The following is a 25572-nucleotide window of genomic DNA, read 5'->3' as shown; positions in this document are numbered from 1 at the left end:
CCAGCACGTGCCCTGGGGCCCAACTGGCCTGTTTTCAGAAACTTCCTTGAGAAGGAAGAGGAAAAGGAGGAAGGCCCGGGAATAGGGATGGAGGGTCCTTGGCAATCCCCATGGTTTACTGCCTCAGAGGGTGACTCAAAATGCTGGAGTGCACATGGGGAAAGGGTCATAGTATGACCCTGTCAACTTGACCATGGAGGCCTGAAGGTACCTGAACACCACGTGGTCCTTGAGAGCCCAGGCCTGGGACAAGCGTGTCCTGAAGGAGCCCCCACGGGCCAAACAGGGACAGCTTCAGGAGAAGGTCAAGGGATGGGGCTGGGCATCAGGCCAGGTGAGGTCTCCTGGGAGAGGTCTCTGTGTTCACCCTGTTTCTGCCCTGGGCACCTCCTACTGGACAGTGCTGGGCCCTTTTTGGATGCCACTGTGGTCCAGCTGTGCACTCGAGGCAATGGATGCGGGGAAGGCCTGGGCGGGGAAGTGCTCACCAAACTCCTGCATTTCATCTGAGTCGTGACAGGGCCAGACCATCAGGATGAGCCCAAAAGTGGTCTGTGGGGACAGCAGGCATGGGAGGACCTGGCCCGTCGAGGCTGAGGGCTTGTGGAGTGAGGGCCTCAGTCTGTAGTGCCCGGGGCTCCCACTGCACAGGATAAGACACCCCTTCCCATTGAGGCTGCATCAGACCAGGTCCTGCAGGTCCTTACGGGGGTGGATTCATTTCAGTGCGATGTGGGCCCTGGAAGAAGGGAGCTCCCCAAGTTCTCTCCCAAGGTGAGTCCTGGCCCAGTCTGCACACAATGCTGGCCCTGAGCCAAAGCCCATGTATGGAACGTACCCTCTCAGGCAGGGCTTGGTTTCTGTGTCCCGCAGGGACATGCTTCTGCCTCACGTGCAGAGGAGAGGAGCTGGATCCTTCTGGAGGAGCCAGAACTCTGCGGTGGGGGAGCGAGGCATTGTGGGCAGCAGGGTCTCTGGCCTGAAGGGGTCTCCTGTGCATCCTTGCCCCATCGATTGAGTGCTGTGGGAGGAATATTAAGATGGCAAACTGGGTGCACATTTCCTCGCCCTCATGGATGGAGCAGGGGTGTTCAGAGCCCCTTGGACTGCCCTGAAAGACTCCCTATTCCAGGCCTCTCTGCGGTCCTTTCCCAAGGCCAGAACTACAGGTAGTAGGCTGGGCTGTCACCCTCTTCTCTGAGACCCCTACCTCGATGCGGAGACCTCCCCAGTCTATCTCCCCAACATAGACCATATTCTGGGCAAAAAAAAAAAAAAAAAAAACCTCAACAAATTCAAAAGGAATGAAATCTTACAAAACATGTTTTGTGACCATAAAATAATTGAAATAGAAATCAGTTGTAGAACAATATATGGAATCCCTGAAATCCTCGAAATTAAGTGCTGCACAGATGAAACAAGAAATTGTAGAGAACATTTAAATATGAAAAGGTAACATATTAAAAACTTCAAGATGACACCCTAAAGCAGTGCACAGAGAAAAATTTATAGTATTCCGTACTTCCGTACTTATATCAGAAAGGAAGAAAGGTCTCAAGTCAATTCCCTAAGCTTCCGCATTAAGAAACTAGAAAAATACTTGGCCAGGCATGGTAGCTCATATCTGTCATCCCAGTACCTGGGGAGGCCGAGGCGGGGAGAGAACATGAGGCCAGAAGTTTGAGATCAGCCTGGCTGACATGGCAAAACCCCATCTACTAAAAACACAAAACTTAATTGTGCATGGTGGCTGAGGCAGGAGAATCATTGGAACCCAGGAGGTGGAGGTTGCAGTGAGCTGCGGTCATGCCACTGCACTCCAGCCTAAGTGACAGTGCCAGATTCAGTCTCAGAAAAAAATAAATAAACAAATAAATAAGAAACTAGAAAAACAAAATCAAATTATACCCAAAGCAACAAGAAGGAAAAATTAATAAAGATATGAGGAGAAATAAACTAAATAGAATGAGAAAATCTATAGAGAAAAATCAGTGAAACCAGAAGTGGCTTCTTTGGCATGGTCAGTCAAATTTATAAACCTTTATCCAGACTGATGAGAGAGGTGGAGAGAGAGAGAGAATACAGATTACAAACGTCAGTAATGCCAGGGGGCACATCAATACAGATCCTTCAGATATAAAATCTGTGATAGGGAATGTGGTGAAAAGCACTCTTCAAAAAATTATTTTTTAAGTGGAATGCGAAGATGCCTCGAAGGACACTAGCTAGCAAACCTCATTCCCCCGAAATAAATAGATGACATATATAGCGTTTATACCAAGTAAAGAAATTAAATTCACTAAAACCAACAAAGAAATGAAAGAAAATTTTTTTCTCAAATAAATTTCACGTTTCTGGTGATTTTACTGGATGATTCTGCAAAACATTTGCGGAAGAATAGTGTCCATTCTACACAGACTCTTTATGATAATTGAAAAGAGATCACACTTTGGAAAGCATTTTATAGAGCTCACATCAGCCTGATATCAAAACCAAACCTTATGAGAAAATAACCTGACAGACTAGTAGCACATGTTCATAAAAGCATAGGTGTATGTTTATGCTATAACGATAGCAGTTCAAAACTAGGAATATGTTAAAAATTTGCAACATCATAGCCAAATGTGTCTCACCCCATGGCTTGAATATATATGTGAGTTTAGAAAAATTATATGGTACAAGGTAAGTATGCAAACCTCAATTTAGACTTTTTTAAAAAATTTATTTATTTCACTTAGGTGCATACTATATCTGGCATTTCTCCCCATGTTATCCCTCCGCACCCTTCCCTCCCTCCCCACCCACCGCTGTCTCTCCCCTACCCTCCGCAACTGCCCCCAGTGTGTGATGCTCCTTTCCCTGAGTCCACGTGTTCTCATTGTTCAACACCCACCTATGCGTGAGAACATACTATGTTTGGCTTTCTGTTCTTGTGTCAGTTTGCTGTGAATGACGGTTTCCAGATTCATCCAAGTCCCTACATATATCAGCAACAAACAGTTGAAAATTGAAAATCGTTACCACTTATTATAGCAGCAAAACACCCAGGAAATAGTTAACAAAATATGCGTGCAACCTGTACTCAGAAGCCTAGAAAACATTGCTGTGAAATATTAAGGCCGGCTGACATCGATGGAGATGTATACCACATTAATGGATTGCAACGCTCAAGATTGTGAATATGTCGGTTTCTCCCAAATGAACTATAAATTCAACGTAAACACAATTAAAATCCGTGTAGCCTTCTGTTTCTATACATTGACAAGCGGACATCAAAATTTATTGGAAAAGCAAAGGGACTAGAGCAGTCTAACAATTTTATAAATGACAAAGAATACTGAAGGATTAATTACCTGTTTTCAAGACATATTTCACGACTGTGGTAATCAGGACAGTGTGATAGTGACATAAGGGAATAATAAGGGTTCAAACCTAGACCAATAATCGATTTTTTCCCCATAAGCTGCCAAGATAATTTAGTGGGGAAGGATGTTGTATTCAGAGAATGATGGTGGAAGAATTGGACACTGACATGCAAACAAATGAATCTGAACCTTTATCTCACACCAGTTACAAAATTTAACTCAAAATGCATTATACAACTTAAAGTAAAAGCTAATGTTATGATACTTCTTGAAGAAAATGTAAGAGAACCTGTGGCATCATGTAAAACAAAGACAGATAGGACACAAAAAGCAGAAACTATGAAAGAGAAAATTTGTAAATTTAAAAATGTTTATATATATGTGTGTGTGTGTGTGTGTGCGCGTGTGTGTGTGTGCGTGTGTGTGTGTGTGTGTGTGTGTGTGTGCTATCCTTATCCAGTCACTAGTTATTTTTGCAAGCATTACACAAATCACATGAAGAGGTCATTACAGTTCTGATTTCCTGGAGAAATTTCCATTTAAAATTTTCATACGACCTCATGATGATGAAATCCCAGCATTACATTCAGGCTTCACAATACCCCGTGAGGGCAGCTGAATATTGATTATGCTCATAAGAATACGATCTTGCCCTACGCCACAGACTCAGTCCTTGAGTCCCTGAAGAAATGAAGTGATAATCAAAAGATCATCCAATGGAACAAAGGTGGTCGTGACATCGTATCTCTGGAACAGGCTCCAGAGAAATGTGGGAACAGCAACAATACTAACAGCAAAATAGTAACAGCTAGAATTGACTGGAAACTGACCACAGGCCTGGGACTGACCTGAGAACTGTGCATGTCTTCACACAGTCGGTGCTCTAAACTGCCCCAAGAAGTAGATGAATTTACTAGTAATATTTCCGTGGGACTAATGGAGAAAGGAGTCGCAGAGATGTTAAGTAACTTTCTCAGTGTCACCCAGCAGTGGTCAGAGGCATCATGAAACACTCTACTGTGCTGCATAATTGTGCAATCAAGGGTAAGAGCCGAAGGCTTTTCAAAATATTGAGAATTTTACAATGCAAGGCTGTACAGGCAAGACACATTTGGTTTCTTCAGAAATATTTAAGAGATGGAGACTTGGGGACTTCCGCCAAGGTGGCCGAAGAGGAACAGCTCTGGAGAGCAGTTCCCAGTGAGAGAAATGCAGAAGGCGAGTGATCTCCGCATTTCCTACCAGGGTACCAGGTTCATTTCAATGGGACTGATTGGACAGTGGGTGTAGCCCAAGGAGGGTAAACCGAAGCAGGGCAGGGCACTGCCCCATCCGGGAAGTGCAACTGGCCTGAGGATTGGGGACTTTAATCCCTCGGCACTCTGGTTCAGATACTGCACTTCTCCCATGGCCTTTGCAACCCACAGTCCAGGGGAACGACACCAGACTGAACTGCGCCATGAATTGCCAACACACATCTGAGCAACAGCTCCCACTAGCCTGGTGCAGCCAATTGTCAGCACAGACCTGGACGCAAGTTTTGACTAGCACTGAGAGTGCCTGTGGGACAGATCTACCCGCTCCTCAGAAAGAGGGAGAGCTGAAAGCAGGGAGGCAGGTGATACACCCCCACAAAGACCAGGAAACTGAAGCCCTCTCACTTGAGAGTTTCGCAGCCAGCGCATCAGTGCGGTCTCAACTCTGGACGACCAAGCTCGGTGTGGGGAAGGGCGGCCGCCATTGCAAAGGTGGCTCTGATCTCACCTGTGTAAACAAAACCCAGAGGAAGCCTACACCGCGGCCGGGGCTGAGTCAGAGGCAGCCCAGCAGTGCAGGTGCAGGCAGGCAAAGGACAGACTGCCTCCTCAAGTGGCTCTTGACCCCTGAATAACCAAAAAAACACCTCATACAGGGGAGCACTGGCTGACATCTGGCGGGTACCCTTCTAGAAGGGAGCTACCAGAGGAAAGATCACGCAGCAATCCTGGCAGCTCTGCAGCCCCCACAGGTGATTTCCAGGCAAGCAAGGTCTAGAGTGGACCTCCAGCAGTCCTACAGCAGACGGGCCTGACTGTTAGAAGGAAAACTAAAAAACAAAAAGAAGGAGCTTCAACATCAACAGAAAGGACATCCACTCAGAGACCCCATCTGAAATCACCAACTTCAAAGATCAAATGTAGATAAATCCACAAAGATGGGAAGCAACCAGCACAAAAAGGATGAAATCATCAAAGACCAGAATGCCTCTCTTCTCCAAGGGATCACAACTCCTCACCAGTAAGGGAACAAAACAAGATGGAGAACCAGTTGGCTGAATTGACAGGAGCAGGCTTCAGAAGGTGGGTAACAACAAACTTCTCTGAGCTAAAGGAACATGTTCTAACCCAATGCAAAGACACTAAAAGCCTTGAAGAAAAGGTTAGATGAAATGCTACCTAGAACAACCAGCTTAGAGAAAAACAAAAGGTCTTGATGGAGCTGAAAAACATGACGCGAGAACTTTGCAAAGCATACACAAGTTTCAATAGTTGAATCGATCAAGCAGAAGAAAGGATATCAGAGATTGAAAATCAACTCAATGAAATAAAACGAGAAGGAGCGATCAGAGAAAAAGGAGTGAAAGGAAAAGAACATAACCTCCAAGAAATATGGCATTATGTGAAAAGACCTAATCTATGCTTGATCGATGTACCTGAATGTGACAGAGAGAATGAATCCAAGCTGGAAAACACTTTTCAGGATATTATGCAGGAGCACTTCCCCAGCCTAGCAAGGCAGGCCAACATTCAAATCCAGGAAATACAGAGAACACCACAAAGATACTCCTCAAGAAGACCAACCCTAAAGCACATAATCATCAGATTCGCCAGGGTTAAAAATGAAGGGAAAAGATGCTAGGGGCAGCCACAGAGAAAGATTGGGTCACCCACGAAGGGAGGGCCATCAGACTCGCTGTGGATCTGTCGGCAGAAATCCTGCAAGCCAGAAGAGAGTGGGGGCCAATATTCAACATCCTTAAAGGAAAGAACTTTCAATGCAGAATTTCATATCCAGCCAGACTAAGTTTCATAAGTGAAGGAGATATAAAATCCTTTACGGACAAGCAAATGCTGAGAGATTTCGTTGCCACCAGACCTGCCTTATAAGAGCGCCTGAAGGAAGCACTAAACATGGAAAGGAATCAAACAAAATCAATGTGCAGAAATCACAAGCATTCCTATACACGAATAACAGAAAAACAGAGAGCCAAATTATGAGTGAACTGCCATTCACAATTGCTACAAAGAGAATAAAATACCTAGAAATACAACTAACAAAGATGTAAAGGACCTCTTTAAGGAGTACTACAAACTACTGCTCAAGGAAATAAGAGAGGACGCAAACAAATGGAGAAACATTCCATGCTCATGGTTAGGAAGAATCAGTGTCGTGAAAATGGCCATACTGCCCACAGTAATTTAGACATCCAACGCTATTCCCATTAAGCTACCAATGACCTTCTTCGCGGAACTGGAAAAAACACCTTAAACTTCATATGGAACTGAAAGAGGGCCCGCATACCCAAGACAATCCTAAGCAAAAAGAACAAAGCTGGAGGCATCATTGCTACCTGACTTCAAACTATACTACAAGGCTACAGTAATCAAGACAGCATGGTACTGGTACCAAGACAGAGATATAGACCAACAGAACAGAACAGAGGCCTGGGAGGCAATGCCACACATCTACAACCATCTGATCTTTGACAAACCTGACAAAACCAAGCCATGAGAAAAGGGTTTCCTGTTTAATAAATTGTTTTGGGACAACTGGATAGCCATCTGCAGAAAGCAGAAACTGGACCCCTTCCTGACACCTTACACTAAAATTAGCGCCAGATGTATTAAAGGCTTAAACAGAAGACTTAACACCATAAAAACCCTAGAAGTAAACCTAGGCAAAACCATTCAGGACATAGGCGTAGGCAAGGACTTCATGACCAAAACACCAAAAGCAATGGCAACAAAAGCCAAAATAGGCAACTGGGATCTAATTAAACTTAAGAGATTCCGCACAGCAAAAGAAACAATGATCAGAGTGAACTGGCAACCAACAGAATGGGGAAAAATGTTTGCCATCTATCCATCTGACAAAGGCCTAATACCCAGAATCTAAGCAGATTTACAAGAAAACAAACAAACAAACAAACAAACAAACCCATTCAAAAGTGGGCAAAGGATATGAACAGACACTTTTCAAAAGAAGACGTTTAAGAGGCCAACAAACATATGAAAAAACCTCATCATCACTGAGTATTAGAGAAATGCAAATCAAAACCACATTGAGATACCCTCTCATGCCAGCTCGATTGGCGATCATTAAAAATATCTGGAGACAATGGATGCTGGAGAGGATATGGAGAAATAGGAACATTTTCACACTGTTTTGGGGGGTGTCAATTAGTTCAACCATCGTGGAAGACAGTGTGGCAATTTCTCAAGGATATAGAAATAGAAATTCCATTTGACCCAGCAATCCCATTACTGGGTATATACCCAAAGGCTTATAAATCGTTCTATTATAAAGACCCATGCACTCGTATGTTCCCTGTGGCACTGTTTACAATAGCAAAGACCTGGGACCAACCCAAATGCCCATCAAGGATAGACTGGGCAAAGAAAATGTGGCACATATACACCATGGAATACTATGCAGCCATAAAACAATGATGAGTTCGTGTCCTTTGTAGGGACATGGATGAATCTGGAAAGCATCATTCTCAGCAAAGTGACTTAAGAACACAAAACCGAACACCTCATGTTCTCACTCATAGGTGGGTGTTGAACAGTGAGAACACATGGACACCGGCAGGGGAACATCACACACTGGGGTCTGTTGGGGGGTGGTGGGCTACGGGAAGGGCAACGGGGGGAGGGGCGGTTGGGAAGGGACTACACTGGGAGAAATGCCTGATGTAGGTGTCGGGTAGATGGAGACAGCAAACCACCACGGCGTGTGCATACCTACGCAACAATCCTGCAAGATCTGGAGACAATGGATGCTGGAGAGGATATGGAGAAATAGGAACATTTTCTACTTTTGTACTTTAAGTTAGCCCAGAACTTAGAGTACAATAAAGAAAAAGAAATGAAATTCTGAAGGACAACAACAACAACAACAACAACAACAAAAACGGGATGGAAACTTGAAAGGATTGGCCTGGATATCATTTGGAGACGGTGCCCTGAGTGTGTCATTACCATAACAGGCAGCATGTCAGTGTCTCCTCACCTACAGGTCTTGGGTCCGTACATCAGAGAACACACCAAACCTGTCCCTTCTACACCTTCACAAAGGAGAAAGAAGCTGTGTAGCTGAGAAAGGAGACTATTCCCCTCCTCCTAGTTCTCAGACATGCTTCTGTGTAAGTTGGAACCCAGGATCCTTTAAAATGAAGATTCCAGGATTCACATCCAGTGGATCTCATATAGTGTAGTCAGAATGATGCCCTGGGATCTGCGAACTTACTGGCCAACCTAGGGAACTTTCAGAAACCTTATTCAATCCCTGAGCTAGCAAGACTGTCTGCAATATGCCCACTCTTCCCAGGACAGACATGAGGTTGAGAACAGTGACCTCAGAGCACACGGGAACACAGGACAGGATGAACTAGTGTGAGACTCACCAGAAGGGTAGGGCAGAGGGACATTTGAGGAGGCCTCACAACTCTGTCTGGCCTTTCTCCCTGAAGGCCTCAGTTTAATCTCAGTCTCTTCTCTTCATGGGTGGTGAATGGAGGGAATGTCAGAAAATAACCTTTTAGATCCCAAAATTGCGTGGGCTCCTCTCAGGGACCGTTGGACACACAGGATGGGAGGTGATACCAGCTCTTCTGTTCCTCCCACCAGCCCTGGATTCTTTCTGGCCCCGTCTTGTCCTTCCACGGGAGCCTGGAGCAATGTCGGGATGTAGGGCCAATATCTTCCCTTCACTAACAGACACCGGCCCCTAGCCTGTGGAGGGAGTCTCCCCTCTCCCCCTTTCAGCTGTCCTTCTCCTGGTCTCATCTGTGATCCCACAGCAGACAGCTGTCCCTAGTAGCCTGACGAGGTAGCCAGGCCCCTTCCTCTTGTGTGCCAGCCTGGAGAGGGCTGTTCTCGCCAAGAAAGACATCAGTGCCAGGATCTCGGAGCCGTGACTACCACAGAAACATCCTGAGCATCAATGTCCCATAGCAGTGGTTGACCTTTGAAATGAAGCTTCACCACACACCCCAGATGGCCCTGAAACACTTTCTTTGTTTTTGTTTTATTTGAGATGCTGTCTCACTCTTGCTCAGCCCGGTGTGCAGTAGAGAAATCATGGCTCACTCCCAGGCTCATGTGATGCTTCCATTTCAGCCTCCCAAGTAGCTGGGACTACAGACACGCCCCACCAGGCCTGGTTGTTTTTTAGAAATTGTTTCGTTGAGACCAGGTCTCCCTATGTTCCCGAGGCTGACTTCAGCCACCATGCCTAGCCCTGTACCACTTTCTTATCACAGAAAGCAAAGCAAGACAGAGGAGGGAGGGGCCTGTAACCCCTCTTGGGAAACATTGTGTCCTCTTCCTCGGTGCCCTGTTAGTTCCCTTGTACCAAACGTAATATTCCTATTCCTTTGATGTAAATAACAAGTTTGAGGATACTTCTTTTCATCCTACATTGTGTCCTCTTCCTTGGTGCCATGTTATTTCCCTTGTACCAAACGCAATATTCCTATTCTTTTGATGTAAATAACAAGTTTGAGGATACTGCCTTACATCCTGAACTTGTGGTTTATAGCCAGACTATCATCGCCTAGTTTGGGATATATTGGACATTTCCAAGTGCAGTTGTGGTTGTTGGAATAATTGGTAGGCGCTCCTGGCATTTGGGGACTGAGTGTTACAAGGAGGCAAACATCTCTTTCCAGAGTCTTCAATAAACTGGATTTTCTATACATGTCACTTCCCTGTAAACTGAGAGAGGCTGGTATGTTTCTTCATCTGGGAACCTATAAACCCTTATTGACTGCTTTGGAAGTCACACCACTTCACGGCATTCCATTGTTGGGTTGCACTCTGACACAACGTTCCAGTAACAGTTTCCTTTGTAACTGAACATTCCTGGGGAAAACAGAATACGGAGAATCCAACTGACCTAGAAATGTGATCACTTCCAGGATAAGCTGTTAGTTGACGGGGAAACTTAAGTGGGAGATGTTGGTAATGTGATCTCTCATGAGTTGGTGAACACACTGGCTGTGCCCGTTGCTGTTACAGCTGTTGCAGGTGTATCTCCCTCACCAGGCTCCCAGGTCCTTCCTCGAAGGTTGGAAACAAACCCAATGGATCTCTGTGTTCTCAGAATAGATCAGAGGATCTCACAGCCAGGAGGAGAGCAGGGAACACTTGTGGAACTCTAGTGATCTCTACATTATTGCATGACCAAACCCTGAGTCACAGTGATGGGTAACATGGATGTCAGTGGATGTGATGCGACTGCCACAGGCCTCTGCATCAGGAGCCGTGCAGTGGAGTGAGAGAAACCTGCAGTACTGATCTCAGTTATGTGCTTTACGGGTCCCAGATGTAAGCAGCATATTGGTTAGGGTTCCTCTGTGTGTGTGGGGGGGGGTGGGGGGGGGTGGCTGGGTGCGCGTGTGTGAGTGGGTGGAGAGAGAGAGATTGAATTTGAACCTAGCTCATGGATGTGTTGTCACTGGCAAGTCCAAATCTCGGAGAGCAGGGCGTCAGGCTGGAGACCCGGAGAAGAGGCAATATGAGAGCACAAATCCAAGGGCAGTGTAGAGGCAGAACATCTTCACCTTCAGGGGGACCCCAGTCTTCTTCTCTGAAGGCCTTCAAGGGACTGGATGAGGCCCACCCACATTGTGGAGGCCAATTAGGTTTACCCAAAGTCTGCTGATTTAAATGCTAGTTCTCATGAAAGGAAAACCGTTCACAGAGACATCAACTCTAGTCAAAGTGAACATTTCTCATGCATCACAGCCTAGCAAAATTGACATATCAGATTTCCCACCATGGCCATCTTATACAAATCCTATCAATGATGAAGGTCTATCTGACAAAGGCAGGTGACTTCCTAAGATTCTGCATTAACCATTTTTATATAGCCCAAACCATAGTTTTAGGCTCAGCACAACTCCATCCAGGAGGCTGAAGCTGATGTGGATGCGTTCCAGAGAAGAGGCAGTGATGGGACAGTCAGGGTGTATATTTAAGAACAATCCCAGAGGGCACAGGTGATACCCCTGCATACCAAGAGTTTACCCTTGTTAGCCAACTTCAGAAGGACATAGCTTCGTCAGGCAGGAGCTGGCCAAGTCTCCCAACATAGTCTCCCACTGAGGGACCTTTCCCTCTAAGGTTCCTCCTCCAGTACAAACAGTTGAGTTGCCTCTTTGGTTTAGGGGAACTGTCAGAAGGCAGTCATTTCAGGGTGGTCATTGACACAGGTTCCTCCTCTTCACGAGCATGGATGACATCCCTAGGTGTTCTGTGTGGGATGTTTTGGAGCTGGGTCACCCCTGCTGTCCCATAGTCCCAGCTCCGTCAAGTGTGATTTGGGGTTCAGGATTCCGTGTGGTTTCAAAATTGGCCTCAGGGTATGACTGTGGGCTCCTCACAGGATGAGAGACCCACCATCTGTGCTGTCACTGAGTAGCTCCGATTCAGTGTCGTACTGTGGGTCTACGAACACTGCGCTGACACAATGCTGACCCTGCCTTTGCTGTGTCTGCAAGTAATCAACCACTTTCTTCCATTTGGGCTCAGTCTTCTTACCCGCCAAATTTATGGATATATGACAATCCGAAACAGCAACTGAACTGGCGATCCTTTTGGCCTTGTTAGCCACCACAGGGCTTCTTAGGGACTGCGTGAGCTCCTGACACGCTACAATATTGAATTGTGTGGTGTTGCCTGACTGGAATAGACTTACTCTTCATGGCATCACACGCATACTACTGACACAGGGTTGGCCTCGTCACACCTGGGTCGTTTACAAGTCAGCTTCAGAATCCATGCCATGTCCGATACCAGCCACAATGCTATTTAATTTATATATTTAAGTCAAATAAGGTTCCGAAGTCAAATGCATTTAAAAAGGTGGCTTGATATTCTTACTTGAAATTCCAAAGCAGTTAACGCATACTAGAGATGTAGTTGTAAACAACAATGGAGTGAACATTTTTGAAATGTTAAAGGGATTAAGGAAAGATAACCAGTACATTTATCTGCAGTGTAATATCTGCTCCCTATGTTATTTCATTTATTCTTGATAGCAAGTACTTAGTGTAAATATTCTAATTTCTACTTTAGAAATGGGGAAACAGGCCGACAGGATGTAAGTGTCTTGCCCATCGTCTCAAAGCCAGTGTGTGAGAGGCAGGATGGAATCCCACGGCTGTGTCATGCCATAGCCCGTAAGGAGACAGTGTAGGTAGGATCCAAGTAATTTTGCTTCAGCAAGTTTCCCTGGTTGCTTTCCCCTTTTGTCTACCTAGGCCCTAGTTCTTTCATCCAGCTCTATAGCCTAGGGAATTCTCACATATTTTGTGGCAAATGGCCTACCTTAACAAAGGATGCAGATAAAGACGTACATAGGGGAAGGGATGATGGAAGAGGCAGGGAGCTTCCATGGCCTTTACGAGCATGCTACCCTCCATGTGTTCACCGAGGCAGAAGCTCCCTGAACCCTGCTTTTTGGGTTTTGATGGGGGTTTCATTGTATAGGCATGATTGATTGAACTGTTGGCCTGCCACTGGAAATCAACTTAACCTCAGCCCTCTCCATGTCCTGAAGGTTGGGGATGGGGCTGAAAGGCTAACCCTCTAATCCCTGATCCTAGAGCTACCTAGGAGCTCCCAGCCATTGGTCAACTCACTAGCATACAAAAAGGCATCACTATGTGGAGTTTCTTACAAATTGTAGCTGTATGACAGTAAGCAGGGTCCAGCACCAAATATGTATTTCATAATATCACACAGGTGTATGCCAGCCAAATCAGAATACAAAGTTGGAAAAATTATGCTTTTTATTCAGGCACGAGTCTCATTCACCCACGCTGGAGTTGCAGCGGCTTAAACGTGACTACCTTCATCCTCGAACTCCTAGGCTCAAGGGATCCTCCCACCTCAGCTTCCAGAGTAGCTGGGACTGCACCTACACACATCTACACACATACATGTATACATTCATGCATGCATTCATTTATTTTTGTAGAGAAGGCGTTTTTGCCACGTTGCCCAGGCACGTCTCAATCTCCCAAGCTCAAGCAATCTTCCTGCCTCAGCATCCCCACGTGTTGGATTATAGGTGTGAGCAACTGCACGAGGCCAAAATTTTCAATAGTGTCTATTACGTGAGAATAAATGAACAAAACATGTGCAACGCTTCTTTGGAGAAAACTGGAAAACTTTACTGAGATTTTTAAAAGTCAAACATCTCAGAGAAATTCAGTTTGCATTCTTTCAGCTCGTCTTCGTTTAAACCTGAGGTTTCCCTTCCGCTGCAAGAGAAACATAACAGGAGGGAACATTACTAGCACAACGGTATTCAGACGAAATTAAAGGTATGCAAAGGACATCAAAGTTTTCGTTTTATACAATGGACTAAAAACAGAAGCCTAAAAGTCACCATATGGCTAACATTCAACTAGACCTCTGTAGGGACTTTGATGATACACTTCCGTGCATATACAGCAGCAACATTGTTTGAGCACACCCTGCTTTTCATGCTGGAAGGAAACCAAAAGACAGTCCAAGGCCAGAACACATTAAATCAAGTGAACCTATTAAAACGGGCTTAGATTAGATAGGAAACATTGTGTCGAGTTTTACTCAAACTACAGGCAGAACACAAAAACCTAAGAAACAGAAGGAATTTCTGAAAAAAAAATCCTTCAGAAACAATGTATCATTTAATGTTTTGGCTTGAAACAAATAGTCCGAAAACTATCTTTTGAGAGAACAGTTAATGTCACATTAGGAAATACATAAGTGAAGTGAACAGAAAGGACAGTTTTGTGTTTTTTCTCTCTATTGTGTGGAAGTGCAATAATATTCCTTTGAGCTAGTTTGCCCTTCTTTTTTCTTTAACATACACTAACCATTTGCATCCAGTTTTCACCTAGAGTCCTTATGTCAATATAAATAATGACACATTTTTCACTGGAAAGTATTCTGGTTTGTATAATTAATTAAATGGTCATATAAGTTTTAAGGTATCACTATCATGATTGATATTAAAATGTGAAAGAGTTATACATCATAACCAGTGTGGAAAAAAAAAAAAAAAAGAAATGGAGAGGGAAACAAATCGAAGAGTTAGACACATGGAAAAGTTAAATATTTCCTTCTAAAATTAACTGTTTTTGAGGGACAACTGGCAAATTTCACAAGTTCTTCCACAGCCTTTGTGATGTTCAGATATTGACGTATTACAGGAATATATTAAATAATGTAGGCATTTCTGGCATTTCAACCGTTTGTTTCATCCACACTCTGAAAACATTAGTGTTCAGGAATGTATTCCCTTTCAATTATGCCCTACATTCAATACCTGTGTCTTGTTCACTCATATTCCATGTTGTGCCTTTTCCATTTTCTTCTAGATTGTTTAATCTACTGGATGCTCCCTTCCCAGCTAGTTCTCAAAAAAAAAAAAAGATCTATCAAATGTATTACTTTCGGATTAGTTTTACTTTTGCTAATGATTCGCCTCTTTCATTTACTGCCTGTGTCCTTTTCCCTTAAGTTTATTCTGTGACTCATTTATCACTTTTTTATTTATATTATTTTCTCGTATCATGTAATTTACTGTCTATTTTAATAAGACATACTTCTAATGCTATGACTATCCTAAGAATACAATTGAAGTTTGTTCAATAGGCTCCTGGAAATCGTGTGAAAGCAATCTTTTAATGTAAATAGTCTAATGAAGTTGTTCAGCAGCGTGGAGTACAGACATCTAGATAATTTCTGCCCTAAACATGCAGTGCTTCCTTTCAATTCAGAGGTTCTTTTAATTAAGTCAGCAATTTGGAAAATATGTATAAAAGATACCTATGTAGACTACTCAGGACTTAGTACGTTAGAGTCTTGGAAGTTTAAATCGTATCGTTTGAAGACTCAAGGCAGAAACCTGTAATATATAACCTCTGATATGGTTAGAGGTTACCATGTGTGTCTTCAGTCTAATTACACACAGGGGTTCACAAAGACTTGCAGGAGAGTAGCAAGCATGCCTACCACAGGCATCTTACAACCAGCTTGGACATCACAGATTTGCGTGCACGATCCCTACTTCGTGAGCCAGAAAACGTGACTTGTCTCTTTCCATTTTATTATTCAGTCATTCAAGGGTTCACTGCAGGAAGACTTTAAAATGCAATCATTGGGTCTGGCAAGGGAGGTGGCTCAACCCCTATAATCCCAGCACTTTGGGAGGCCAAGGCAGGTGGATCACTTGAGATCAGGAGTTCGATCCCAGCCTGGCCAACATGGTGAAACCCCGACTCTACTAAAACTAAAAAAGTAGTCGGGCATGGGAGCATGTACCTGTACTCTCAGCTACATGAGAGGCTGAGGCACGAGAATCGCTTAAACCCGGGAGGCGGAGGTTGCAGTGAACAAATATCAGACCACTGCACTCCAGCCTGGGTGACAGAGCGAGACTCCGTGTGAAAAAAAAAATGCAATTTTTAACAGCCTGAGAGAATTTAGGATTTGAGAAAATCCAAGAACACCCATGAAAGTCTCCGTACAGGTAAACGAACATCAAGCAGAGTGCCCACTCATTGTCTTAGGGACAATGAAATCTCAACTTGGGTATTGTAATTGGACTGAAGCTCATTATTATGAGAAACAAATCATGAACATAAGAATATCTCTGCACTCTCTCCAACAGAACTAGAGCATCCAGAAACCAGCACTGAAGTGGAAGTGGATTTGAATCTATCTGATGGGCATTCACTACTTTCAATAAAAGAGAAACGGGTTTAGGACTTACGAGATTTGTTCAGAATCTCAAAAATTGTGTTAGAGCTGGTACTAGAGTCTCTTTCAGGGTCAGCATATTTCATACAAGGTGGCATTACAATGTATTTGAGAAAAGCAGAAATGAGAAAATAGTCTGAAAATTGTTAGCTGTTGGTGATACTCAGAAGAAAACTTTTTTTATTTGATGATTAAATACAGCTTTGACCCAATTTCTGTCTGTATCTGATAGTGTTTCAGTTCTGCAGTCAGGATTCTGGGGTCTGAACTACCTTCCGAACAAAGTCTGCATTCAGACTGTTTCTCAAGGGGCAGTAATGTTCTCTCTTTTTATTATCTAAAGTATAATATTGTGGAAGACAGAAAGCAAATAATTTTGCATCTTAATGGATAACGTACCTCCTTCTGGCATTTTAAGTTCCTCTGATTTTGGCAGAATCTTCCCCTGGACATCAGGACCTTCTCCGCATTCACCCCCAGTCTTTGACTGAGACAGCTCCTGGAGATCAGCTTTCAGGCCAGGCACTAAAAAATACAAAGGATATAGGCTGGAGCAGCGAAACAAGAATGATAAATGAGGAAATGATCACATTCTTTTCCTCAGTGTTACGCGATAAAAGCCTGTACGCTGCTGTGGTAATAAATGTGATGCAAAGACGTCCCATCTTTGTCTTCCAGGTATTATGATATCTTAAATGACAATCTGAGGATAAATCACACCACACCTACATTCCCCATACTTTACCACTGTGTATTATCAACATATAGCTACCCGGGAAATCTGAAGACTGCCCACAGATAGCATTTTAATCAAAAGTTAATGTAATTTTCTGAAGGTGTAAATCGATGTGTTGGTGAGCCTATGACAAATCTTATAGTCATGACACTCATCCCCTGTTGAGGTACCTTGAAAATGTTGGGGTTAATCTTAATTAAAGTAACGCTTTGGTCCGAAGGCCCTATATGTGACTTTCCATACATGAATGTCATTAAGAAACAGTACAAAATACAGCAGCAAAATCACTGTCTTCCAATGAGAGTATGGTAACTGATGTGTAAAGAAGTTAATGGGCATTGATCGCTGTCATATCCTAGAACCCCCTTAACAGTGAATTGCTAAAATGGCCCATAGCCAAAATTCTGTCTATCTTGAGTTTGAAAATGCCATCTGTTGAGGAAACAATTTGTTTCGTGATAATCTTATCATACTTTGAGTTTTATAATTATAAAAATACTGAAATGACTTTTAAAAGCCCCTTAAAAATCCTACTAATATAGTTACCTGTAGGCCAGTGTCCTGAATTATCCACCTTTTACCAAACATACTGTCAAAAATACACACCAAAGGAAACAGTGGCTGTCGTTCGTTGGCCTCTTTTCTGGGGTTCCTATCCTGCTTCACTGAACTGCATTTATTCCTGAGCCAATACTGACGTATGTTCCAGTACAGACATTATTTGACTATTAAGCAGTTTTAAGCAAAATCATTCACATTTTCTAACATAGATGGTGGGAAGAATGCAAACCTTGGCACAAAATATAAATTCTTTCTCCATGAGTCAAGTGTTCTTGGTTAAGTCTCAGTCTCTGAGCCTCAGTTTTCTTATTCATTCATTTATTTAGAGACCTAGTCTCACTCAGTCTCCCAGGCTGGAATGCAGTGGCACGATCTCGCCTCACCGCGACCTCCTCTGCCTGGGCTCAAGTGATTCTCCTGTCTCAGCAGGCTTAGCTGGGATTACAGACATGTGCCATAACACCCAGCTACTTTTTGGATTTTTAGTAGAGACAGGTTTTCACCATATTGGCCAGGCTGTTCTCAGACACCTGACCTCAGGTGATCTGCCCGCCTCGGCCTCCCAGAATGCTGGGATTACATGCGTGAGACACTGTACCTGGCCGCAGTTTTCTTATTTACAAAATGAGGTTAACGTTAACATCCCCTTGCAAATAGGCATTATTCAGGGTGTTATAAGGTATGGTGACTTGGCACTCCACGTGCTGTTAAAGGGTGCTTACAACACCGTGGCCGCCATGGCTGAGAAGATCACACTGCAACATCCTAAGAAGATCAAATTAAATTAGTGCAATAATGTACATTTTCATACAACCAATTAAATGGTTTCATCTGATTTAGGAAGGAGTGTATTTTCAAGCATACAAAATGCATCTCGAAGAAAAAGAGAAGATTCTTCACACCCAGGGACTGCAGGAAGCTGCAAACTATACCCATCACGTTTCTAGCCAACTCTCAATAAAGGCTTGAGATTCTTTCCCAATCCTCCTGTTACTGGTCATGGCATAAGGCATGATGCACACATAGGCCTCCTCCCCCCATACACATTCTTTCTTACCCTTCCCAGTTCTTCGAATCTTAGGTCCACCCTGAACTTCTCTCTTCTGACCAGGTGTACGATCCCGACTTTCAGCTGGTGTTTCTTCTTGTTGAGGCTTTGGCACACTGGGCTCCTGGGAAAAGGTGTGTGTGTGTGTGTGTGTGTGTGTGTGTGTGTGTAGATAAAAAATTTCCTTTCAATGCATGTCAATAATATGAATATACACATTACATAGATACTTCTGATCATACGCATGTTTAAAGACGTGCCCCAACACTATCCCAATACTATTCCACATACTTATTCTACATAAAGTCACGCTTCCCACAGAGAGGTAACTCTAAGACTGTGACCCTCAACGGCTTTGGACGCCATTTTAATTTACGTCGGGTTGAATGTGTATACTGTGCTATAAATAAGCATGAGGAGGAAATCACCAGTCAAATCTGGGGAGCACAAGATCACACATCCAAACACGACGAGTATGTAGTCCTCTGGGTTACTCTTTCCTTCATGAGCTGCAATGATCACTTCTTATCAACATGGGAGAACTTCATCAATATATCTAAACTAATTCTACAACAATACGACAGCAACAACAAAATTCTGTTAATAGAAAACATCAAATGTTAAGTCACTCACATCAGGCCTGGTCAGCTGAACAAGTCGCACATGTCGCATTGGTCTATGTTTTCTTTCTCTCCCACTCATACTTCACTCTGCAAATAGAACAGTGTGCACTTGAGGAGGCCGAAGTGGGTGGACGACCTGACGTCAGGAGTTCAAGGCCAGCCTGGCCAACAAGGTCAAACCCTGTCTCTACTAAAAATACAAAAACCTAGCCAGGCTTGCTGGCAGGTGCCTGTAATCCCAGCAAGTAGGGAGGCAGAGGCAGAAGAAATCACTTGAACTCTGGAGGCAAAGGCTGCAGGCAGCCAAGTTTGCGCCACTGCATTCCAGCCTGGGCAATAAGAGCAAAACTCCATCTCAAAAAAAATCAAACCAAACCAAACAAAACCAAAGACAAACAAAAAAACCCCAGAATACTGTGACCGGAAAAACGCACGTGAGAGGATACTATATTTGAGCACTTCCAAGGCCATATGTTAACTTGCAATTTTAAAAAATTTGGTAATACATTGAAAAGTCAGTCAGAGGGCATGTATGAGTGTGTATGCCTTCTGAATCGAATACTTGCACAACCAGCTAAGCTTATCAAGCTAGCTGAGCAATGCCTTAGGGCTCATGGCAAGAGACACACGGCATTTCCAATGAGGGTTCGTTTCATAACTGGTCTCTTTTTAGTGAGACAATTAAGAAAATACAGCTTGAGAATTAAAATTTAAGTGCCCACAGCTTTCGTCACACAGGCATTTGCTAGGCCCATTTCCCTTCCAAAATGAAGTTTTGTTGGAATGGTGAGCCCCACCCGTCCACTCGAACTTCCAAGATGGAGTTGAGAAGTTGCCACACAGTTGTGGGGGGTCCTCACCGGGCTGGCACCTCTGAGGTTCGCTATACAAACCCTGGGGCTGCGAACACCAGCCCAGAGTGCTCCCGCTTTCCAGGCCCCTTCCTTACCACCCACGCCGTCGCAGCCCTGATCCCCCTTGAGGAGTATGGAATCTGTCCTCTGGAAGGGGTTCCAGGCGTTTCTGAGACTTGGATACTGCCAACAGAAGCCCAGCATCGCCACAGCTTCACCTAACTGCCGCCCCCCGGCCCCTGCCGCCCACTCCAAGGCCCTTCTTCTTGGTACTTTCTGACTCCCACAACACAAGAAGGCCCATAGCCATGGAGCCGCATGAGAAGGACGACAGCCTCAAGGCCCTTCTCCCTTGGAGTCACCGACCAAGAGGCACGACCCTCGGAAGCCTGCTGTCTCCTCCTCACCCTCACTCACACTTCAGCTTCCAGTGTGATGGGCCCGTGGGCCTAACCCGCTGAGTCCACTGTACATATCGCCTCGGTATAGGCCTATCTTGATCTTCCTTGCCAATTCATATTTCACAATGCAAACGGAAAGCTGCGATTCGGAAAATGCACTTGACAGGGTAGGTATATCTGACCACTTCCATAGTGAAATGCCAACTTGCAATTTTTACAAAACATTTGGTAATACATTGGAAGTAAGTCTCGGGGCAAGTGAGTGTGTGTGCCTTCTGAATCGAATGCGTGCACACTCCCTTAAATTGGTCAAGCTACCTAAGCAATGTCTTAAGGCTCCTGGCCAATGACACAGGGTTATTTCCAATGAGGTTGGTTTCACAACTGGACTCTTCATAGTGGAGATCTTTAAAACATACAGCTGGTGAATTAAAACTGCAGTGACCATGGCTTTTGTTACACACCCATCTGATAAGCCCATTTCCCACCTAAAATCAAGTTTTGTTGGAACGCATGGTCCCACTCATTCAAACCTCCACTGTAGAACTGAGACATCGAGACGAAGCCCTGGGCGCTCCTCACTGGACACCTGTGCCAAGCGCTCTATATACCTGTGAGCTCCCGTCTCTAACCCACTGCGTTCAAGAACCTCTCCTTACCTCCCACCCAGCCCTTTCCCAAGTCCTTACGAAGGAGTCTGGAACATGTCCTCTCTCCGGGGTTCCAGGCCCTTTCAAGACGTGGATACCTCCAAGAGCATCCCTAGCACTCTCCCCGTCCTCACTTGACACCGCAACTCCACAGCGCAACTTCCTCCGGCGTTCGGAACCCACCACAAGGACCAAGATGGCGCCCGGGCATGAGGAGGACTATCACCTCAAGATTCTTTATGTGGGAGGCCACGGACCACGCTGCCCCATGCCCTGGAAAGCCACAAGCTCCTCCTCACACTCGCTCACACTTCCACTCCTGGGAGGACTGACTGGTCTGTGGACCTACCAGCTGAGTCTCACTAGCGGTAGAAACGGTCTGGACCGCAGTAAAGTAACCCTCACACCCTCACACCCTCACAGCTCCGCGACGTTCACCACGTGGCGAAGGGGCCGATGGGAAGCCGCCCAGTGAACACGCGCGCACGCAGGTGGGTGCACCGAGAGCATGCGCAGTGAAGTTGGTGCCCGCCTTGTGGGCTGTGGCCCCGCCTCCTCGCCACGCCCAGCCGTGCCCCGCCTACCCCACCCCACCTGCACCCAACAGTTCTGCGCCCTGTCCCAGGTCCCCACTGAGGACTTCAGAATGTGCCCTCTGTGGGTGGTTTCCTGTGCCTTCGGGACTCAAATACCACAAAGAGTTTCCCCTTCAAAACTCACTCCAAGTTCACGAGGCCCTCTTCTGCTCTATGGACCCGCTACCTTCCCTGTCCAGGACCCCCACTACAGCAAGGACAATGCTGCATCTTGGCCTGCTGGGAGAAAGACAGGGACCGCAAGGTCCTTTCCCCTAGGAGGCCGTGGACGGCGCCCACGGGCTCCTCCTCACACTCTCCCACACTTCAACTCTGGGAGGACTGATCTGCGAACCTACTGGCTGAGTCCCAGTGGGCACCGCAGAAGGAAATCACTACGTCTCCTTGCACAGCTCTGCAGGGACAGAAGGCAGACAGACAAAGCGCATGCCCACAAAGGGACTTGTGCAGCAAGGGGCATGCACACTGAGTCAGGCACACGCAGGTCTGGCCAGGGTTTTCCCGCTGTTCCCTCACCGAATCCCCGGTTGTGTGTAGTAGAAAGAAAGGGACGCGAGACATTTTTTGTTTGTCTCTTGCCCACCCATTCTCATGGATTCAGAAACGTTGAGAACAGAGAGTTGTATGTCACCCTTAGTAGGGGGTGTGTCTTAGAAAGGCCTTTTGTGACAGAAATAAAGAATTTTATGTCTATATTTACACATACTTCTTTTCCTCTGGGTATTTTTCTGTTGCCCAGGGTGGAGGGCAGTGGCATCACCATGCTTCTCTGCAGTCTCCATCTCTTTGGCTCAAGCAATCATCCTCACACTGCAACCTCCCGTGTAGCTGGGGTGGCAGGTGGCCGCCACCATGCCCACCTAGTATATTTAGTGTATTTAATTACTCTTTCAAATGGCGTGGGGGGCGTCACTGTGTTACTCAGGCTGCTCTCAACCACATGGCTTCAAGTGATCCTCCCATCTCTGTCAATTTTTATACATGCTTTTTATACATGCCGTAGACCCAATCAATTCACACTTGTGTGCATTCTTAAGGTTGTGTTATTGCACATGTTATTGCACAGCTCTGAACTGGTAGCTGATTTCCCTGAATGCCTGTAAGGTAATCACTGGCCCACCCGTGAGTGTGGTTTTACCATTGGCTCACAGTGGCTTGGAAAGCCTGCATGGGAAGTATGTCTTGAGGAAAGGTGCAGAGTTTGCAGTAACAATTTTGAAAAACAGTGACAACCAATGCCTTCCTTCCCTCCCTTGCCTCTGCTCATGTGCCAGGTTTTCTGTTTTCTCCACTATTAAAACATCAGCCTAGAGTATTCTGTGATGAAAAGTTTTTATCTCTTTAATCATTTCATTTCATCATCCAGATGAAATTTCATTTCCTTTTTTTTTCCCAGAAAGATTGTGAACAGAAGGGAAAAAGTATCTTCTGAAAAACACATTATAAGGTAAACTTAGTGAAAAGATTCATCATATTTATGAAATGGACAGGGTGAAATCCTGAATCTGGAAAAAATTTAAAAATCGGTTTCCATAACATCCATCCGTTTTGTCTTTACCACTTATCCTGTGAGAATTGTAGAAAAGATGAATTCCTTGCTTTTGGCAACTGCATTAAGTAGTCAAACTGCTGGAGCTTTCCATTAATATCACACATCCAGATGTAACAGCCACAAAACACAAAGCCGTTGTACCCGTTTTTGGCTGGGCACGGTGTCTCACGCCTGTAATCCCAACACTTTGGGAGGCTGAGGCCGGCTGATCACCTGAGGTCCGAAGTTTGAGACCAGCCGGGCCAACATGGTGAAATGCCATCTCTACTAAAAAAAAAAAAAAAAAAAACTCAACCAGGCATGGTGGCGGGTGCCTGTAATCCAAGCTACTCAGAAGGCTGAGGCAGGAGAATTGCTTCAACCTGGGAGGTGAAGGTTTCAGTGAGCGGAGATTGCGTCATTACACTCCGTCCTGGGCGACAGAACAAAACTCCATCTCAAAACAAAAACAAAAGCAAAATCAACTGTACTCGTTTTTTAAATCTCGTTGTAATTTCCCTCAAACCTCTAGCACTAAATTCAACATTCACAGACTTAAAAGTTCCATGGCCAAAAGAGACTCTACCTCAAATGTTTGGACACCCACAGTGGCATCCCAGCTGAAGACAAGGCTGGAATGTGTCTTCACACACCCACCCACCCACTTTTTGAGACAGGGTTTCTGTCTGTTGCCGAAGCTAGAGTACACCGCAGGACTTACGGCTCACCGCAACCTAGGACTCAGGCTCAAGCGATCCTACTACTGTATGTTCCTGAGTAGATGGGACTACAGACATGTGCCACGATGCCCAGCTAATTTTAAAAATTGTGTAGAGCAGAGGTCTCACTGTGTTGTCCAGGCTGGTCGGGAACACCTGGCTTCAAGGGATTCTCCTCCCTCGGCATCCAAACATACAGGGATTACAGATGTGAGCCACTGCATGTGGCCTTTTTTCCCTTTATCTTTGGCTTGAGGTTTATCTAAGTCTTTGTTTGCTCCAGCCCAGGAAACTGATTTTTTTCCCTCTCACTTGGAGGAAAGGGCAATTCAAACGTTCAGGATTCTTGACCTACTGAAAGTCCATTGGCAACAATTGTGCCTTATCTCTACCTGCCTGCAGGAGAAAACAAAAATTAAAGTCAGCACCAGGCTGCACTTTTCCCCTATACATTATCCTGTGCAGAACAGTGGTTGAGTGATCCAGTGAGCCAGTTCTCTTGCAGTCGGAGGGATTATTGCTAAATGTTGTGAGTACATGTACTTCTCATAATAGACAACAGCTTGGCTGTGGCCTCACACTATAGAGAAATCCATAGGCTCCCAAGAGTGACAACTTCGCCATCTCTACCCCCTGACTCTTCCTTTATTCAAAGAAAGATTTCACCATGTTATAGTGAGTCACGGCCTTGCTGGTGAATCACACCGTTGCTGCGACTGTGTCAGGGACCCCCAAGGCCACCCTCACCTTCAGTGATTCACGGACACTCTCTGCTGCCCTTCCGCATACAACACTCCTGACTCAAGCCAGCTCCCTCACCTCAGGTCAGTATACCATGCCTCACAACTTGTTACCGGCCTCGCTCCTACAGTGGTCACTCCTCTCTCCTGAACCACCCACTGCTCCCCCTACATTGGATCATTACCCAAGCTAAGGGAAAACTCACTTCCTCCCCCCCCAACCCACCCCATGTCATTTTGTAGCTACTAACACATTTATCTGCTTTCCCGCAGAGGAAAACTGCATGAACTTATGCAACACAGTTCATTAGACTCCAGTTTCAAAATTATCTACAAAGGAAAATGAACCAGAATATCCAAAATGATTCTGAAATATAACTTTGGGGAATTCACCCTACCTGATGGCAGGATTCACATTAAGTCTATGTTATTTGTTTATTGATTATGTTTTCAGTGCATTGGAAGAAGGTGACTTCCTTCTTGTCTTAGGGATTGATCCCATATACAGGGAGCCATTGATGGTTCAGGAGAGAGGAGTGATCACTGCAAGAGCAAAGCCCCTGGGAAGGTGGGAGACATGGGATCCTCAGCTGAGGCGAGGGCCCTGCCTAGTGTTAGGAGCACTGTATGAAGCTGTTGATTAGGATTTTTAATCATCCAGCCCCATACGGCAATTGTGTTACTTCTCCAGTGTTCACGACAGTGTGGTATTGGGGAAAGATCAACAGA

The 25572-nt window shown here is 45.0% G+C and overlaps 1 protein-coding gene across 2 annotated transcripts; it reads right to left on the bottom strand.

The window, feature by feature from the left end:
• Window positions 1-13470: 13470 nt before the first annotated feature.
• Window positions 13471-21693, bottom strand: LOC144576393 (X antigen family member 5-like). 2 transcript variants are annotated; one of them, XM_078362988.1, is made up of 5 exons: window positions 21607-21693; window positions 19363-19439; window positions 18739-18853; window positions 16784-16909; window positions 13471-13896 (listed from the first exon to the last, which is right to left on the bottom strand). In XM_078362988.1, exons 2-5 carry the CDS (start codon window positions 19429-19431, stop codon window positions 13874-13876), a joined length of 333 nt encoding a protein of 110 aa, XP_078219114.1. In that variant the 5' UTR covers window positions 19432-19439; window positions 21607-21693; the 3' UTR covers window positions 13471-13873. The 2 variants fall into 2 exon arrangements, with proteins under 2 accessions (XP_078219114.1, XP_078219113.1); XM_078362987.1 differs by having other exon boundaries at window positions 13481-13896; window positions 21484-21693.
• Window positions 21694-25572: the final 3879 nt, after the last annotated feature.

Source organism: Callithrix jacchus, chromosome X, assembly GCF_049354715.1.
Source record: "Callithrix jacchus isolate 240 chromosome X, calJac240_pri, whole genome shotgun sequence".
In the NCBI taxonomy this organism is placed as follows: Eukaryota; Metazoa; Chordata; class Mammalia; order Primates; family Cebidae; genus Callithrix; species Callithrix jacchus.
Note: the sequence above shows the minus strand (reverse complement) of the source record. Positions and strands in the feature narration are given on the sequence as shown.

What these genes read in the sequence shown, in the direction of transcription:
- LOC144576393 (XM_078362988.1), bottom strand. Translation starts at nt 19,431, where the DNA reads ATGAGTGGGAGAGAAAGAAAACATAGACCAATGCGACATGTGCGACTT. An exon ending in GATTCGAAGAACTGGGAAGG is followed by an intron (nt 16,910 to 18,738) that starts GTAAGAAAGAAT and finishes TGTATTTTTTAG; the next exon opens with TGCCTGGCCTGAAAGCTGAT. An exon ending in ACTTAAAATGCCAGAAGGAG is followed by an intron (nt 13,897 to 16,783) that starts GTACGTTATCCA and finishes TTTCTCTTGCAG; the next exon opens with CGGAAGGGAAACCTCAGGTT.